The sequence below is a fragment of the Monodon monoceros genome, unplaced genomic scaffold (assembly GCF_005190385.1).
Source record: "Monodon monoceros isolate NGI ecotype Baffin Bay Population unplaced genomic scaffold, NGI_Narwhal_1 Super_Scaffold_5, whole genome shotgun sequence".
NCBI classification, from domain to species: domain Eukaryota; kingdom Metazoa; phylum Chordata; class Mammalia; order Artiodactyla; family Monodontidae; genus Monodon; species Monodon monoceros.
In genome coordinates, this window is record NW_021703782.1 from 45,727,318 (window position 1) to 45,743,464 (window position 16,147).

At 38.3% G+C, this 16,147-nt stretch overlaps 2 protein-coding genes across 8 annotated transcripts in view; one reads left to right on the top strand and one right to left on the bottom strand.

The window, feature by feature from the left end:
* Window positions 1–14,718, top strand: part of SAXO1 (stabilizer of axonemal microtubules 1) — an 87,693-nt gene extending 72,975 nt beyond the window's left edge. Inside the window, exon 8 of the transcript XR_003790681.1 lies at window positions 14,668–14,718. The gene's annotated coding sequence lies outside the window, so the exon portion shown is untranslated. The remainder of the gene's footprint in view (window positions 1–14,667) is intronic.
* The window catches only part of ADAMTSL1 (ADAMTS like 1), a 755,614-nt gene that overhangs the window by 24,638 nt on the left and 714,829 nt on the right, over window positions 1–16,147 (bottom strand). For all 7 annotated transcript variants that reach the window (XM_029201839.1, XM_029201841.1, XM_029201844.1 and 4 more), the window contains one exon: window positions 13,503–13,710. In XM_029201839.1, the coding sequence (XP_029057672.1) occupies window positions 13,503–13,710 (208 nt within the window). The remainder of the gene's footprint in view (window positions 1–13,502; window positions 13,711–16,147) is intronic.

The window sequence follows — 16,147 nt, forward strand, 5'->3', positions numbered from 1 at the left end:
AAGTCTCCAGAAACTGGGCATAGAGGGAACCTACCTCAACATCATAAAGGCCATATATGACAAACCACAGCAAACATCATTCTCAATGGTGAAAAACTGAAAGCATTTCCTCTAAGATCAGGAACAAGACAAGGATGTCCACTCTCACCACTATTATTCAACATAGTTTTGGAAGTTTTAGCCACAGCAATCAGAGAAGAAAAGGAAATAAAAGGAATCCGAATCGGAAAAGAAGAAGTAAAGCTGTCACTGTTTGCAGTTGACATGATACTATACATAGAGAATCCTAAAAATGCCACCAGAAAACTACTAGAGCTAATCAATGAATTTGGTAAAGTTGCAGGATACAAAATTAATGCACAGAAATCTCTTGCATTCCTATATAATAAAGACGAAAATGTGAAAGAGAGATTAAGGAAATATTCCCATTTACCACTGCAACAAAAAGAATAAAATACCTATGAATAAACCTAGCTAGGGAGACAAAAGACCTGAATGTAGAAAACTATAAGACACTGATGAAAGAAATTAAAGATGACACCAACAGATGGAGAGATATACATGTTCTTGCAATGGAAGAATCAATACTGTGAAAATGACTGTACCACCCAAAGCAATCTACAGATTCAATGCGATACCTATCAAATTAGCAATGGCATTTTTTACAGAACTGGAACAAAAAATCTTAAAACTTGTATGGAGACACAAAAGACCCCGAATAGCCATAGCAGTCTTTAGGAGTATAAACGGAGCTGGAGGAATCAGACTCCCTGACTTCAGACTATACTACAGACCTACAGTAATCAAGGCAATATGGTACTGGCACAAAAACAGAAACATAGATCAATGGAACAAGATAGAAAACCCAGAGATAAACCCACGCACCTATGGTCAAGTAATCTATGACAAAGGAGGCAAGGATATACAATGGAGAAAAGACAGTCTCTTCAATAAGTGGTGCTGGGAAAACTGCACAGCTACATGTAAAAGAATGAAATTAGAACACTCCCTAACACCAAACACAAAAATAAACTCAAAATGGATCAGAGACCTAAATGTAAGACCAGACACTATAAAATTCTTAGAGGAAAACATAGGAAGAACACTCTCTGACATAAGTCACAGCAACATCTTTTTTGATCCACCTCCTACAGTAATGGAAATAAAAACAAAAATAAACAAATGGGACCTAATGAAACTTCAAAGCTTTTGCACAGCAAAGGAAACCATAAACAAATGAAAAGAGAACCCTCAGAATGGGAGAAAATATTTGCAAACGAATCAACGGACAAAGGATTAATCTCCAAAATATATAAACAGCTCATGAAGCTCAATATTAAAGAAACAAACAACCCAATCCAAAAACGGGCAGAAGACCTAAACAGACATTTCTTCAAAGAAGACATACTGATGGCCAAGAAGAACATGAAAAGCTGCTCAACATCACTAATTATTAGAGAAATGCAAATCAAAACTACAATGAGGTATCACCTCACACCAGTTAGAATGGGCATCATCAGAAAATCTACAAACAGCAAATGCTGGAGAGGGTGTGGAGAAAAGGGAACCCTCTTGCACTGTTGGTGGGAATGTTAATTGATAGAGCCACTATGGAGAACTGTATGGAGGTTCCTTAAAAAGCTAAAAATAGAATTACCATATGATCCAGCAATCCCACTACTGGGCATATACCCAGAGAAAACCATAATTCAAAAAGACACAGGCACCCCAATGTTCATTGCAGCACTATTTACAATAGCCAGGTCATGGAAGCAACCTAAATGCCCATCGACAGACGAATGGGTAAAGAAGATGTGGTACATATATACAATGGAATATTACTCAGCCATAAAAAGGAACGAAATTGGGTCATTTGTTGAGACGTGGATGGATCTAGAGACTGTCATACAGAGTGAAATAAGTCAGAAAGAGTAAAACAAATATCGTATATTAATGCATGTATGTGGAACCTAGAAAAATGGCGCTGATGAACCGGTTTGCCGGGCAGAAGTTGAGACACAGATGTAGAGAACAAACGTATGCACACCAAGGGGGGAAAACCGTGGGGCGTGGGGATGGTGGTGTGATGAATTGGGCAATTAGGATTGATATGTATACACTGATGTGTTTATAATTGATGACTAATAAGAACCTACTATGTAAAAAAGTAATAAATTAAAATTAAAAAATTAAAAAAATATATAAATAAAGCATCACCAGAAAAGAAAAAAAAATGGAGAGAGAAAGAGTTTTCCAGATAAGCAGAAGGCAAGGGAGTTATCACTAGTAAACCAGCCTTACAAGAAATGTTAAAGGGACTTCTTTAAGCTGAATAGAAAGGGCAATAATTAGTAACAAGAAAAGATAAACCTCAATAGAAAGGTAAATATATAGAACATGTAGTGGATTAATCACTTAAAAAGCTAGTATGAAGGTAAGAAAACAAACGTGGTAAAAATAACTACTATTACAATAATTCTTTAAGGATACACAAGATAAAAAGATATAAAATGTGACATCAAGATCATAAAACATGGGGAAGGGGTAAGAGTAAAAATGTTAAGCTTTAGAATGGTTTAAGTTTACAACAAACTTAAGTTTTTATCAATTTAAAATAGACTGTTAGGGATATACTCTATAATATATAAGCCTCATAGTAACCACAAAGCAAAAATATAATCACAAGAAATAAAAAAATGGAATATAAGCATACCACTTAAGAAAGTCATCAAACCACAAAGGAAGAAAGCAGTAGCAGAAGAAAGGAACAGAGAGGACTACAAAACAGCCAGAGAGCATTAAATACATACATACCAATATATCTTTAAAGGTAAATGGACTAAATTCTCAATTCAAAAGATAGAGTAGCTGAATGGATAGAAAAAACAAGACCCACGTATATGTTGCTTACAAGAGACTCCCTTCAAACGTAAGAACACACAAACTGAAAATGAAGGGATAAAAGATATATAAAAAGATATTTCATGCAAATAGAGCCCAAAAGAAACTGGGGGTAGCTATACTTATGACAGTTTTTGTTTAACAGTCTAATTTTTCTGGCATAAGAGACAAGGGAACTGCATAATGATAAAGGGGTCAATCCACAAGAGGATATAACATTTGTAAATACTTATGCTCCCAACATAGGAGCACCTAAATATATAAAGCCAAATATTAACAGACCTAAGAGGAGAAACAGACAGCAATATAAAAATAGCAGGGGGCTTTAATACCCCACTTATATCAATGGATGGATCATCCAGACAGAGAATCAATAAAGAAACATCAGCTTTAAGCAATATGTTAGACCAGATGAATTTAACAGATATATATAGAACATTCCATCCAACAGCAACAGAACACACAGTCTTCTCAAGTGCACATGGAATGCTTCCTAGGATAGATCATATGACAGGCCAAAAAACAAATCTTAATAAATTTAAGATAGAAATGATATCAAGATTCATTTCTGACCTCAATAGTATGAAACTAGAAATCAATTTCAAGAAGGAAACTGGAAAATTTGCAAATATGTGGAGATTATTCAATGGGTCAAAAGAGAAATAAAATATTTTGAGACAAATGAAAATGGGAATATTACATACCAAAACTTGTGGCGTACAGCAAAAACAGTTCTGAGAGGGAAGTTCACGGTGATAAATGCCTACCTCAAGAAACAAAAGTCTCAAACCACCTAACTTTACACCTCAAGGACATAGAAAAAGGTCAAAATTAGTAGAAGGGAGAACAATAACAAATTTTAGAGCAGAAATAGAGACTAAAAAGCCAATAGAAGAGATCAATGAAACAAAAAGCTGATTCTTTGAAAAGATAAACAAAATTTATAAGCCTTAGTTAGACTCACCAAACAAAAGAGACAGAGGACTCAAATAAAATCCGAAATGAAAGAGGAACTATAACAACTGATACCACAGACATACAAGTATCATAGAGACTACTCTGAACAATTATACACCAACAAATTAGACAACCTAGAAGACATGGATAAATTCCTAGAAACATATAACCTACCCAGACTGAATCACGATGAAATAGAAAATCTGAACAGACCAATACAAGTAAGGAGATTGAGTCAGTAATCAAAAACCACCCAACAAGCAAAAGTCCAGGACCAGACAGCTTCACTTGTGAATTCTACCAAACATTCAAAGGAGAATTAATATCAATTCTTCTCGAACTCCTCCAAAAAATACAAGAGGAGGGAACTCTTCCAAACTCATTTTATGAGGCCAGCATTACCCTGAAACTAAAAACCAGACAAGGGTGATGCAGAAAAGAAAATTACAGGTCAATATCCCTGATGAACATAGATGCAAAAATCCTCAATAAAATATTAGCAAAGCAAATTCAACAATACACTAAAAGGATCAAAGACCATGATAAAATGAGACTTGGTCCAGGAATGCAATGATGGTTCAGTATCCACAAAGCAATCAACATGTGATATACCACATTAACAAAATGAAGGATAAAAATCATTTGATCATCTCAATAGGTGGAGAAAAAGCATTTGACAAAATTCAACATCTGTTTATGATAAAAACTCTTAACAAAGTGTATGTAGACAGAATGTACCTTAATATAATAAAGGTCATATATGACAAGTCCACAACTAACATCATACTCAAAAGTGGAAAGCTGAAAGCTTTTCCCCTAAGATCAGGAACAAGACAAGGATGCCCACTCTTGCCACTTTTATTCAACATAGTATTGTCCTTGCAAGAGCAAATAGGCAAGGAAAAAAAAAAGAAGGCATCCAGATTGGAAGGGAAGAAGTAAAACTGTCACTATTTGCAGATGACGTGATACTATTTATAGAAAATCCTATAGACCGCCACCAAAAAAACTGTTAGAGCTAATAAACAAATTCAGTAAAGTTGCAGAATACAAAATCAACACACAAAAATCAATTGCATTTCTATACGTTAATAACAAACTCTCAGAAAGGGAAATTAAGAAAACAATCCCATTTAAAATTACACCAAAAAGAATAAAATACCCAGGAATAAATTTAATGAAGGAGATGAAAGACCTATACACTGAAGACTTATTAATGAAAGAAATTCAGGATGACAAAAATAAATGGAAAGATATTCCATGCTCATAGATTGAAAGAATCAGTATTGTTACAATGTCCATACTACTCAAAGCAGTCTACCGATTCACTACAATCCCTGTCAAAATTCCAATGGCATTTTTCACAGAAATAGAATAAACAATCCTAAAATTTATATGGAATCACAAAAGACCCCAAATAGTCAAAGCAATCTTTAGAAAGAAAACACTGGAGGCATCACTGACTTCAAACTATACTAGTGATAAAAAATTACAGTAATCACAGTATAGTTTTGCATAAAAACAGACACACATATATTGAGCAGAATAGCCCAGAAATAAACCCACGCATATATGGTCAATTAATTTACAACAAAGGAGCCAAGAGTATACAGTGGGGAAAGGACAGTCTCCTCAATAAATGTTGGGGAAACTTGACAGTCACATGCAAAAGAATGAAACTGAACCACTACCTTATACCATACACAAAAATTAACTCAAAATGGATTAAAGACTTGACAGAAAACCTGAAACCGGAAAACTGCTAGAAGAAAACATAGGTGGTAAGCTCCTTGACATTGATTTTAGGGATGATTATTTTTAAAGCAAAAATAAAGAAGTGGAACTGTATCAAACTAAAAAGCTTTTGCACAGCAAAGAAAACCTTCAATAAAGTGAGAAGGCAACTTATTGAATGGGAGAAAATATTTGCAAATCATATATCTGATAAAGGTTTAATATCTAAAACATATAAAGAACTCAATAGAAAAAAAATCCAATTTAAAAAGGGGCAGAGGATTGAATAGACGTTTTTTTGAAGAAGACATGCAAATCACCAACAGGCACATGAAAAAAATTAGGTACTCATCATCACTAATCATGAGGGAAATGCATATCAAAACCACAGTGAGATATCACCTCACACCTTTTAGGATGGCTATTATCAGAAAGCCAAGAAATAAGTGTTGGTGAGGATGTGGAGAAAAGGGAACCCCTGTGAACCGTTGGTGGGAATGTAAATAGATGCACCCACTTTGGAAAACAGTATGGAGGGACCTCAAAAAATTAAAAATGAACCAGCAATTCCACTTCTGGGTATTTACCTGAAGAAAATAAAAACACTAATTTGAAAAGATATGTGCACCCCCATGTTCATTAGAGCATTATTTACAATAGCCAAGATATGCAGCCAACCTAAGTGTCCATCAATGGATAAATTGATAAAGAAAATGATATGTGTGTATACACACACACACACACACACACACACACACGTATATAAGTGACACGTGTGTATATACACGCACAGGAATATTAATCAGCAATAAAAAAAAAATCTTGCCATTTGTGGCAACACTAATGGACCTGAGGACATCATGCTAAGTAAAATATGCCAGAGAAAGATACCATATGGTCTCATTTATATGTGGAATCTAAACAAAACCAACAAAATAGATACAGAGAACAGACTGGCGGTTGTCATAGTCAGGGGGTGGGTAAAATAGTTAAGGGGATCAAAAGGTACAAGCTTCAAGCTATAAAATAAGTAAGTCATGGAGATGTAATATACAGCATGATGACTATAGTTAATAATACAGTATCGCATATTTGGAAGTTAAATAGATCTTAAAAGTTCTCATCAGAAGAAAAAATGTTTTTAGTAACTGTATAGTGAAGGATATTAATTAGACGTATTGTGGTGATCATTTTGAAATATATACAAATATCAAATCATTATGTTGTACTCCTAAAACGAATATAATGTGAATTATAAAAATAATTCAGTTAAAAATTCAGCATCCAATAGAGGAATCAGGCTCCCTGGCTTCAGACTATACTACAAAGCTACAGTAATCAAAACAGTATGGTAGTGGCAGAAAAACAGACATATAGATCAATGGAACAGGATAGAAAGCCCAGAAATAAACCCACGCACCTATGGTCAATTAATCTATGACAAAGGAGGCAAGACTATACAATGGAGAAAAGACAGTCTCTACAATAAGTTGTGCTGGGAAAACTGGACAGATACATGTCAAAGAATAAAATTAGAACACTCGCTAACACCACACACACAAAATAAACTCAAAATGGATTAAAGACCTAAATGTAACACTGGATACTATAAAACTGCTAGAGGAAAACATAGGCAGAACACTCTTTGACATAAATCACAGCAATATCTTTTTGGATACACCACCTAGAGTAATGGAAATAAAAACAAAAACAAATGGGACCTAGTTAAACTTAAAGGCATTTGCATAGCAAAGGAAACCATAAACAAAATGAAAAGGCAACCTACAGAATGGGAGAAAATATTTGCAAGTGATGCAACTGACAAGGGATTAATCTCCAAAATATAGGAAGAGCTCATACAGCTCAATATCAAAAAAACAACCCAATGAAAAAATGGACAGGAGATCTAAATAGATATTTCTCCAAAGAAGATATACATATGGCCAAAAGGCACATGAAAGGATGCTCAACATCACTAATTATTAGAGAACTGCAAATCAAAACTACAATGAGGTATCACCTCACACTGGTCAGAAAGGCCATCATCAAAAAGTCTACAGATAATAAATACTGGAGAGAGTGGAGAAAGAAGAATCCTCCTACAACTGTCAGTGGGAATGTAAATTGATGCAGCCACTATGGAGAACAGTATGAAGGTTCCTTAAAAAACTAAAAATACAGCTACCACATGATCCTGCAATCCCACTCCTGGCCATATATCCGGAGAAAACCATAGTTGGAAAAGATACATGCACCCCAGTGTTCATTGCAGCACTATTTACAATAGCCAAGACCTGGAAGCAACCTAAATGTCTATTGACAGAGGAATGGATAAAGAAGATGTGGTATATTTATCAATGGAATACTACTTAGCCATAAAAAGGAAGGAAATAATGCCATTTGCAGCAACATGGAGGGACCCAGAGGTTGTCATACTGAGTAAAGTAAGCCAGACAGAGAACAACAAATATCATAGGATATTGCTTATATGTGGAATCTAAAAAAAATTATACAAATGAACTTATATACAAAACAGAAATAGATCCTCAGACATAGAAAAGAAACTTATGGTTACCAAAGGGGAAAGAGGGGGCAGGGATAAATTAGGAGTTTGAGATTAACATAAACACATACTATATATAGAATAGATAACCAACAAGGACCTACTGTATAGCACAGGGGACTATACTCAATATTTTGTAATAACCTATAAAGGAAAATAATCTGAAAAATATGTATAACTGAATCACTTTGCTGTACACCTGAAACTAAATCAACTATACTTCCATTAAAAAAAAATTCAGCATCCAAAGCTCTATTCCAGACTCACTAGATGAGAATTTGCATTTTTAACAAGATCCATAGGTGATTCACATTAAAGCTTGAGACAAACTTGCCTAGAGAGTTCTAGAAGAAAGAAGAAGGGGGTGAAGAGTGTTAGAGAGGAAGGAAGGAGGAAAGACCTATTTTTCTGTCTTTTAGGAAAAATAATCACTCAGCATGATCAGTGTGCACGTATATGCCCTTGAGTGACCTCAGTGATACAATGCAGAAACATCTCCCACGTGTAGCCAGATCTGTTCCCAATTGTAATTTCACAAACTGCCAATAAGCCTTGAGGGCCTAGAAGCAGAGCTGCCTTGGGCGGAATGAGAGCTATCAGAAGTGGGCTTTTCCAGGTAGGAGAAAGATGATATCCCCCAGGCATGGGAGCAAGGGGGAGCTCATGCCTCTTTGATTAAGAAGCACATGTATCAGGTCACTGGAAATAAGGGGGGGTTGGTAGAGGCCCCAAAAAGGAGCCTCCGGCTGAGCACTGATTTGCCAGTGTTGAGCATTATTCCCAGGCTCACCTGGGACACAATGGCTTGTAAGTTGCAAATGAATTCTGTGGCCACATTTTCCCCAAATAACATTTCATCTTCATTAGAGATGACCACAGTGTATTAACTTAACAGGATGTTCCAAGTGATTGTTTTCCAAATAACACACTTCAGGGTTGGGATGAGGGAACATGAATGCAGTAATGTGTAGATACCAGTTCCAATAAGTTCCAGTTGCCAACTGCCTCCAAGCATTCAGTCACACTATTTCATAGAGTTACACAAATAATTTTGAGCTGTGTGGTTGCTTTGGCATGTCCTCACAGCCAAGCTTAATGGTATGTTTCAGATACTGACCATTCGGAAATTATGCCTGACCAATCAAAACAGTTATCCTACCAATTAGCACGGGCCTCTGACAAACCACAACAGTTGTTCCCACATAGTTGGTAGGTACCAGCTGATTATCAGTCCTGGCAGGCAGCTCTTAGATGCTCAGTAGGTCTCCAGTAAGTTTTGAACCCAGACTTTAGGAAAAACAAGAGTATATATACAATTATATCATTTCCCTCAAGCACCACACCAGATTTATTATTTTTTTTTTTTTGGTGCCAACATTCTAAAACAGAGAAGGAGTCAGATGATGAATAGGACAACTATGCTTTGTCTAAATAGAGGCCCTATCTACCTTCACTGGGCAAAACCTAGGCCTCTAATTATAAATGGGAGTTCCTGACTTGTGCTCAGTCCCACCTGGCCCAGAAACAATGACCTGGCCCAGAAATGATGACAGCCCTGCACACTGCACCCTTGGCTGCTTCTGTCATGGGCTGGTGTGTGTCACTGCTCAGGTTTGCTCTTCCTAAAGAAGAACCTTCAGTTTGTGTTGGTCTTTCTTTTCAGTTATAACTAAAACATAAAACTTCCTCTCCAAATGGAGAGTTTCTGTGGTTCCTCCCTCTGTCCAGCTGAGCCCCCATTTCTTCTCCCTCTTGAGCTAACCTGGGACTTTTTCGGTTAACCTCCAACAGGGAATTGAGAGAAAGGAGTTGCTGGTAGCAGCTAGGCTTCAACTCTTCTTGGCCTGGAACAATGGTTCTCTACCCTGACTGCACATTAGAATCATTTGGGGGGCTTCTAAAACATGCCCATGTTTAGATTCCTCTCCTGAGCAATTGACTTAGAGTCACTGGAGAGATTTCTTTAAAAGACCGGTGTCTAGCAAAGACACCACCAAAAAGGAAAATTACAGGCCAATATCTTTGATGAATATAGATGCAAAAATTCTCAACAAAATATTAGCAAACTGAATCCAGCAACACATAAAAAATATCGTAACACCATGACCAAGTGGGATACATCCCAAGTTCACAAGGATGGTTCAGCATATGAAATCAATCAATGTGATAACACCACATAAACAAAAGACAAAAAACACATGATCATCACAATAGATGCAGAAAAAGCATTTGACAAAATTCAGCACCCAAAAAACTCTTACCATAGTGGGTATAGAGTGAACATATCTCCAGATAATAAAAGCTATTTATGACAAACCCACAGACAATATGATACTCTATGGTGAAAAGCTGAAAGCCTTCCTGCCAAAATCTGGAACAAGACAAGGATGCCCACTCTCACTTCTTCTATTCAACATAGTATTGGAAGTCCTAGCCACAGCAATCAGACAAGAAAAAGAAATAAAAGGTATTCAAATTGGGGGAACTTCCCTGACAGTCCAGTGGTTAAGACTTCACCTTCCAACGCAGCGGGTGCAGGTTTGATACCTGGTCAGGAAGCTAAGATCCCACGTGCCTCATGGCCAAAGAACCGAAACATAAAACAGAAGCAATATTTTAACAAAATTCAATAAAGACTTTAAAAATGGTCCACATCAAAAGAAATCTTAAAAATAAAAAGGTATCCGAATTGGAAGGGAAGAGCTAAAACTGTCATTATATGCAGATGATATGATACTATATATAGAAAACCCTAAAGACTCCATACAAAAGCTACTAGAACTGATAAATCCAGCAAGGTAGCAGGATACAAGATTCACATACAGAAATCTGTTGCATTTCTTTACACCAACAACAAAATATCAAAGGGAATGTAAAAGAAACAATACCTTTTAAAATCGCAACCCCCAGAAGAAAATACTTAGGAATAAACCTCACCAAGGAGGTGAAAGACTTATTCGCTGAGACCTATAAAACATTAATAAAGGAAATTAAAGATGACTCAAAGAAATGGAAAGATATCCCATGCTCTTGTATTGGAAGAATTAATATTGTTAAAATGGCCATACTACCCAAAGCCATCTACAGATTTAATGAGATCCATATCAAATTACTCATGACATATTTCACAGAACTAGGACAGATAATCCTAAAATTTACATAGTACCCTAAAAGACCTAGAATTGCCAAGGCAATTCTGAAGATAAAGAACAAAGCAGGAGGCAAAACCCTCCCAGACTTCAGACAATACCACAAAGCTACAGTAATCAAAACAGCATGGTATTGGCACAAAAACAGTGGATCAATGGAACAGAATAGAGAGCCCAGAAATAAGCCCACACACCTAAGGTCAGTTTATCTTCGACAAAGGAGGCAAGAATATAGAATGGGAAAAAGACAGTCTCTTTCAGCAAGTGGTGCTGGGAAAGTTGGACAGCTGCATGTAAATGGATGGAGTTAAAACACACCCTCTCACCATACACAAAAACAAACACAAAATGGCTTAAAGATTTAAAACATAAGACACGATACCATAAAACTCCTTGAAGAGAACATGGGCAAAACATTCTCTGACATAAATTGTACAAATGTTTTCTTAGTTCCGTCTCCCAAGGCAATAGAAATAAATACAAAAATAAACAAATGGGACCTAATCAAACTCACAAGCTTTTGCACAACAAAGTAAACCATAAACAAGACGAAAAAACCCTACAGAATGGGAGAAAATATTCACAAACACTGCGACCAACAAGGGCTTAATTTCCAAAATATACAAACAGCTCATACAACTCAACAACAAAAAACAAACAACCCAATCCAAAAAATGGGCAGAAGACCTAAATAGACCTCTCTCCAAAGAAGAAATATGGATGGCCAATAGGCACATGAAAAGATGCTCAACATCACTAAATATTAGAGAAATGCAAATAAAAACTACAGTGAGGTGCCACCTCACACCAGTCAGAATGGCCATCATTAAAAAGTCTACAAGTAACAAATGCTGGAGAGGGTGTGGAGAAAAGGGAACCCTCTTACACTGTTGGTGGGAATGTAAATTGCTACAGCCACTATGGAAAACAGTCTGGAGGTTCCTAAAAAACTAAAAATAGAGCTACAATATGCTCTAGAAATCCCAGTCCTGGGCACATATTCAGAGAAAACAATACATGCACCCCAATGTTCACTGCAGCACTATTTACAACAGCCAGGACATGGATGCAACCTAGATGTCCATCAACGGATGAATGGATAAAGAAGATGTGGTACATATATACAATGGAATATTACTCAGCCATAAAAAAGAAAGAATGCCATTTGCAGCAACATGGATGGACCTAGAGATTGTCATACTGAGTGAAGTAAGACAGAGAAAGACAAATATATGATATCACTTATTTGTGGAATCTAAAACAATTATAAATGAACTTGTATGCAGAACAGAAATGGAGTCACAGATGTGGAGAACAAACTTGTGGTTACCAGGAGGAAAGGAGGGGGAGGGATAGATTGGGAGATTGGGATTGACATATAGATGCTACTATATATAAAATAGATAACTAATAAGAACCTACTGTATAGCATAGGGAACTCTACTCAATACTATCTAATGAGCTATATGGGAAAAGAATCTGAAAAAGAATGGATATATGTATATGTGTAGCTGATTCACTTTGCTGTAGAGCAGAAACTGATAAAACATTGTAAATCAACTATACTCCAGTAAAAATTAATTTTAAAAAACCCCAAAAGACACATGCACCCCAATGTTCATTGCAGCACTATTCACAATAGCCAAGACATGGAAACAACCCTAATGTCCATTGACAGATGAATGGATAAAGAAAATGTGGTGCATATATACAATGGAATACTACTGAGCCATAAAAAACAATGAAATAATGCCATTTGCAGCAACATGGATGCAGCTAGAGATTATCATACTGAGTGAAGTAAGTCAGAAGGAGACAAATATCATACGATATCGCTTATATATGGAATCTAAAAAAATGATAGAAATGAACTTATTTATAAAACAGAAACAGACTCACAGACTTGAAAAACAAACTTATGGCTAACAAAGGGTTAAGAAGGGGGAGGGATAAATTTGGAATTAACAGATACAGACTACTATATATGTGAAATAAATGGTCCCTATATAAATGACAGGGACCTACTGTATAGCACAGGGAACTCAACTCAATATCTTATAGTAACCTATAATAGAAAAGAATCTGAAAAAGAATAAATATATATGCACAACTGAATCACTTTGCTGTACACCTGAAACATTGTAAATCAACTCTACTTCAATAAAAAATAAAAATTAAAAAAGAAAAAGCCCTCTCACCTGGCCCCAGCTGGAGAAGGCCCACTCCACACATAGCTGTTGGTTACAGGCCTGGGTGTCGACTGGCCGTTTGGCAAGCTGTGTGCACATGTCATTGGACACAGGAGTGGAGATCCCAGAGGCTTTCAGCTTCTGGCAGGTCACTCGGCGGGTCTGGACGCCTCCCCCACAGCTCCGGGTACAGGCGGACCAGGAGGTCACCATCCACCTGGAAAGAGGAAGAAGAGTCAGGGCAAAGGGTCAAGACTTGAGGAGGGGGACGATGCCATACACTCTCAGAAAAGGAGCCCCATGCATCTTCCTCCTCTCACCACACAGCAGCTAATTGCAGGGCCATGTCTCTTTTCACAGGATATGCTTGGGGTGGTAGGCTGAAAATCCCCACCCCTCCCCACCGAGATATCTATATCAAATCCCTGGAACTTGTGAACGCTACCTTATTTGGACAAAGGGTGTTTACAGATATAATTAAAGATTTTGAGATGAGGTTGTCCTGCATTATCTGGGTAGGCATTAAATACCATCACATACCCTTACAAGAGAAAGGCAGAGGGAGATTGGACATAGAACAGGAGAAGACAGTGTGACCACAGGGGCAGAGGTTGGACTGATGTGGCCACAAGCCAAGGGACACCGGGAGCCACCAGAAGCTGCAAGGGCTGAGGAACTGATTCTCTCCCAGCGCTTTATGGAGGGGGTACAGCCCTGCTGACACCTTGATTTTGGACTTCTGGCCTCCACAACTGTAGGAGAATAGATTTCTCTTGTTTTAAGCAACGATGTTTGTGGTAATTTGCTGTGGCAGCCACAGGAAACAAATACCCTTTGGAAATTGACTAAAAAGGCGCAATGTGAAAGAGTTTTCTGAAGATCAGTTGCCTTTTCTTAACATTGGCCCCAAAAGCCGTGAGCTTGCAGATGACACATTCTGGGAAGACAGTCCTTTAGCTGGTTACGCTGCATTGCAGTTCTGGTACTTCCTAATGGCATCCAAGTGTGGGGCAGAGAAGGGACAGTTTCCCAGGGAAGTCAGATCCAAACCTGGGTCGCCCCCTGACCCTGGAGGCGGTCTGGGTCTCGGTTAAGCCAAGTTCTGTCTGCTTGTACTCTGTTTTTTCTACGTCGCCTTAACCCATGTCTCATTTGATTTTGTTTAATCCCTCAGAAACCTACGAAGTTCCTTCCAGCTTTCTGGAGCAATTCCCACGCCCATGAGTCACAGTCCATAGGTCTTACACCTCTTAGAGGGCTGCATACGTGGTGACAGTAGTCGTTCTCAGGATGTTAGCTTCTAACTGCAATTCGGGCCCTCAGAAGTGAGACTGACCAGGACTGAGACAAATGGCTTTCCTCATAAAGCCAAGCTGTAAGCTGGGAAACACTCTGAAATCCTTGGTCTGTATACAAAGGTGGAGGGGTCCTCTTTGGATGTTTGTACCCTGGGCTAATTCTCAAAGAAGAGGGGAAGGGGGTGCAGTTTGGGGAAAAGAGTGAGAAAAAAATTTGGTGCTTTCCAGCCATTTAGTTCCATCTAGAGAAAACATTTTGTTTTACTGCCTGAGAAAAAAATTTTTCTAAATGAAGTGGCTGAAACAGCTACCTGGGTCAAAGCGGGACTTCGCAGCGTTATTCAGAAAGCCTACGAGGGCCACACTTGTTTGTGTGGAGAGAAGGGGGCTGACGTGCCCAGGAAGCCTGGTGGGGAAACCAAGCAAAGGTGAGCCTGTGGCCACTTCCTGGTCTAGTGGTGCCACATCTGGCTTTCAGGAGAGGTAAGTAGCAGGGACAGGGAGCAAATTCCTCCTGAATCTGGATCTGTGACTTATTTAATTTGGTGGAACTCCTCTGCTCCATTAGCCCTGGAGAGAGATGACTGCAGTGCAGATTTCCATCTCGCAGGAGCAGAGCCACTTAGGAAACAAGCAGACGGTGTTTTAAAGCCCCTGGGGGCACTGAAACCCAAGCAGACCCAGCCATTGTTTCATCTGCAGAAGTAAATAAGGCTGATTGACTCTGACCATCACCACAGCAAATCAAAAAGTCCCTGGCATGTGCAAGACCTCCTCTTCATTTCACACAGCTTGGCAAGGGCAGTCTTCCAGCCTCTCGTATCCCTGGTGAATGTCAGGCCTGCCTTTCAATCAACTTTTATTTCCAAATATCCATTTCAGCAATTTTTCAGGAGTTGGGGTGGGGGCTTTGAGAAAAGAGAGAGGTACGGGCTATGTTACAGTTCAGGAAGGGTATAAAAGGACATTAATCATTCCCGTGGAAACCTTCCCGTCAGCAAGTCAAACTGCTGATATTAACAAGTGTGTTTCATATTTCATTGAGGCTGTCCTGGTTTCAGCTGCTTCTTACAAAACACGAAGCAGTTGCCTAAGTAGTGGATGAACGTCCCACAGATAGGTAGTAAAGGGGCATTTCAGGACCCAGCCAAGTCTCCCCGGGCTCTGGGCACCATGCTGGTGCCAACTCCAAGCCCATCCATTATCCCTTTAGCTGCTGCCTGACACTGGGTGGCAGGGGAAGGGTACTGCTCGGTGGGACTCACAGCTTCTCAAAGCTCAAGGCAGATGGAAGAGGCAGAGACTGTGGGTGTCATTCTGAGCTACATAAGGGACCCAAATGCAGAGAATGTATAG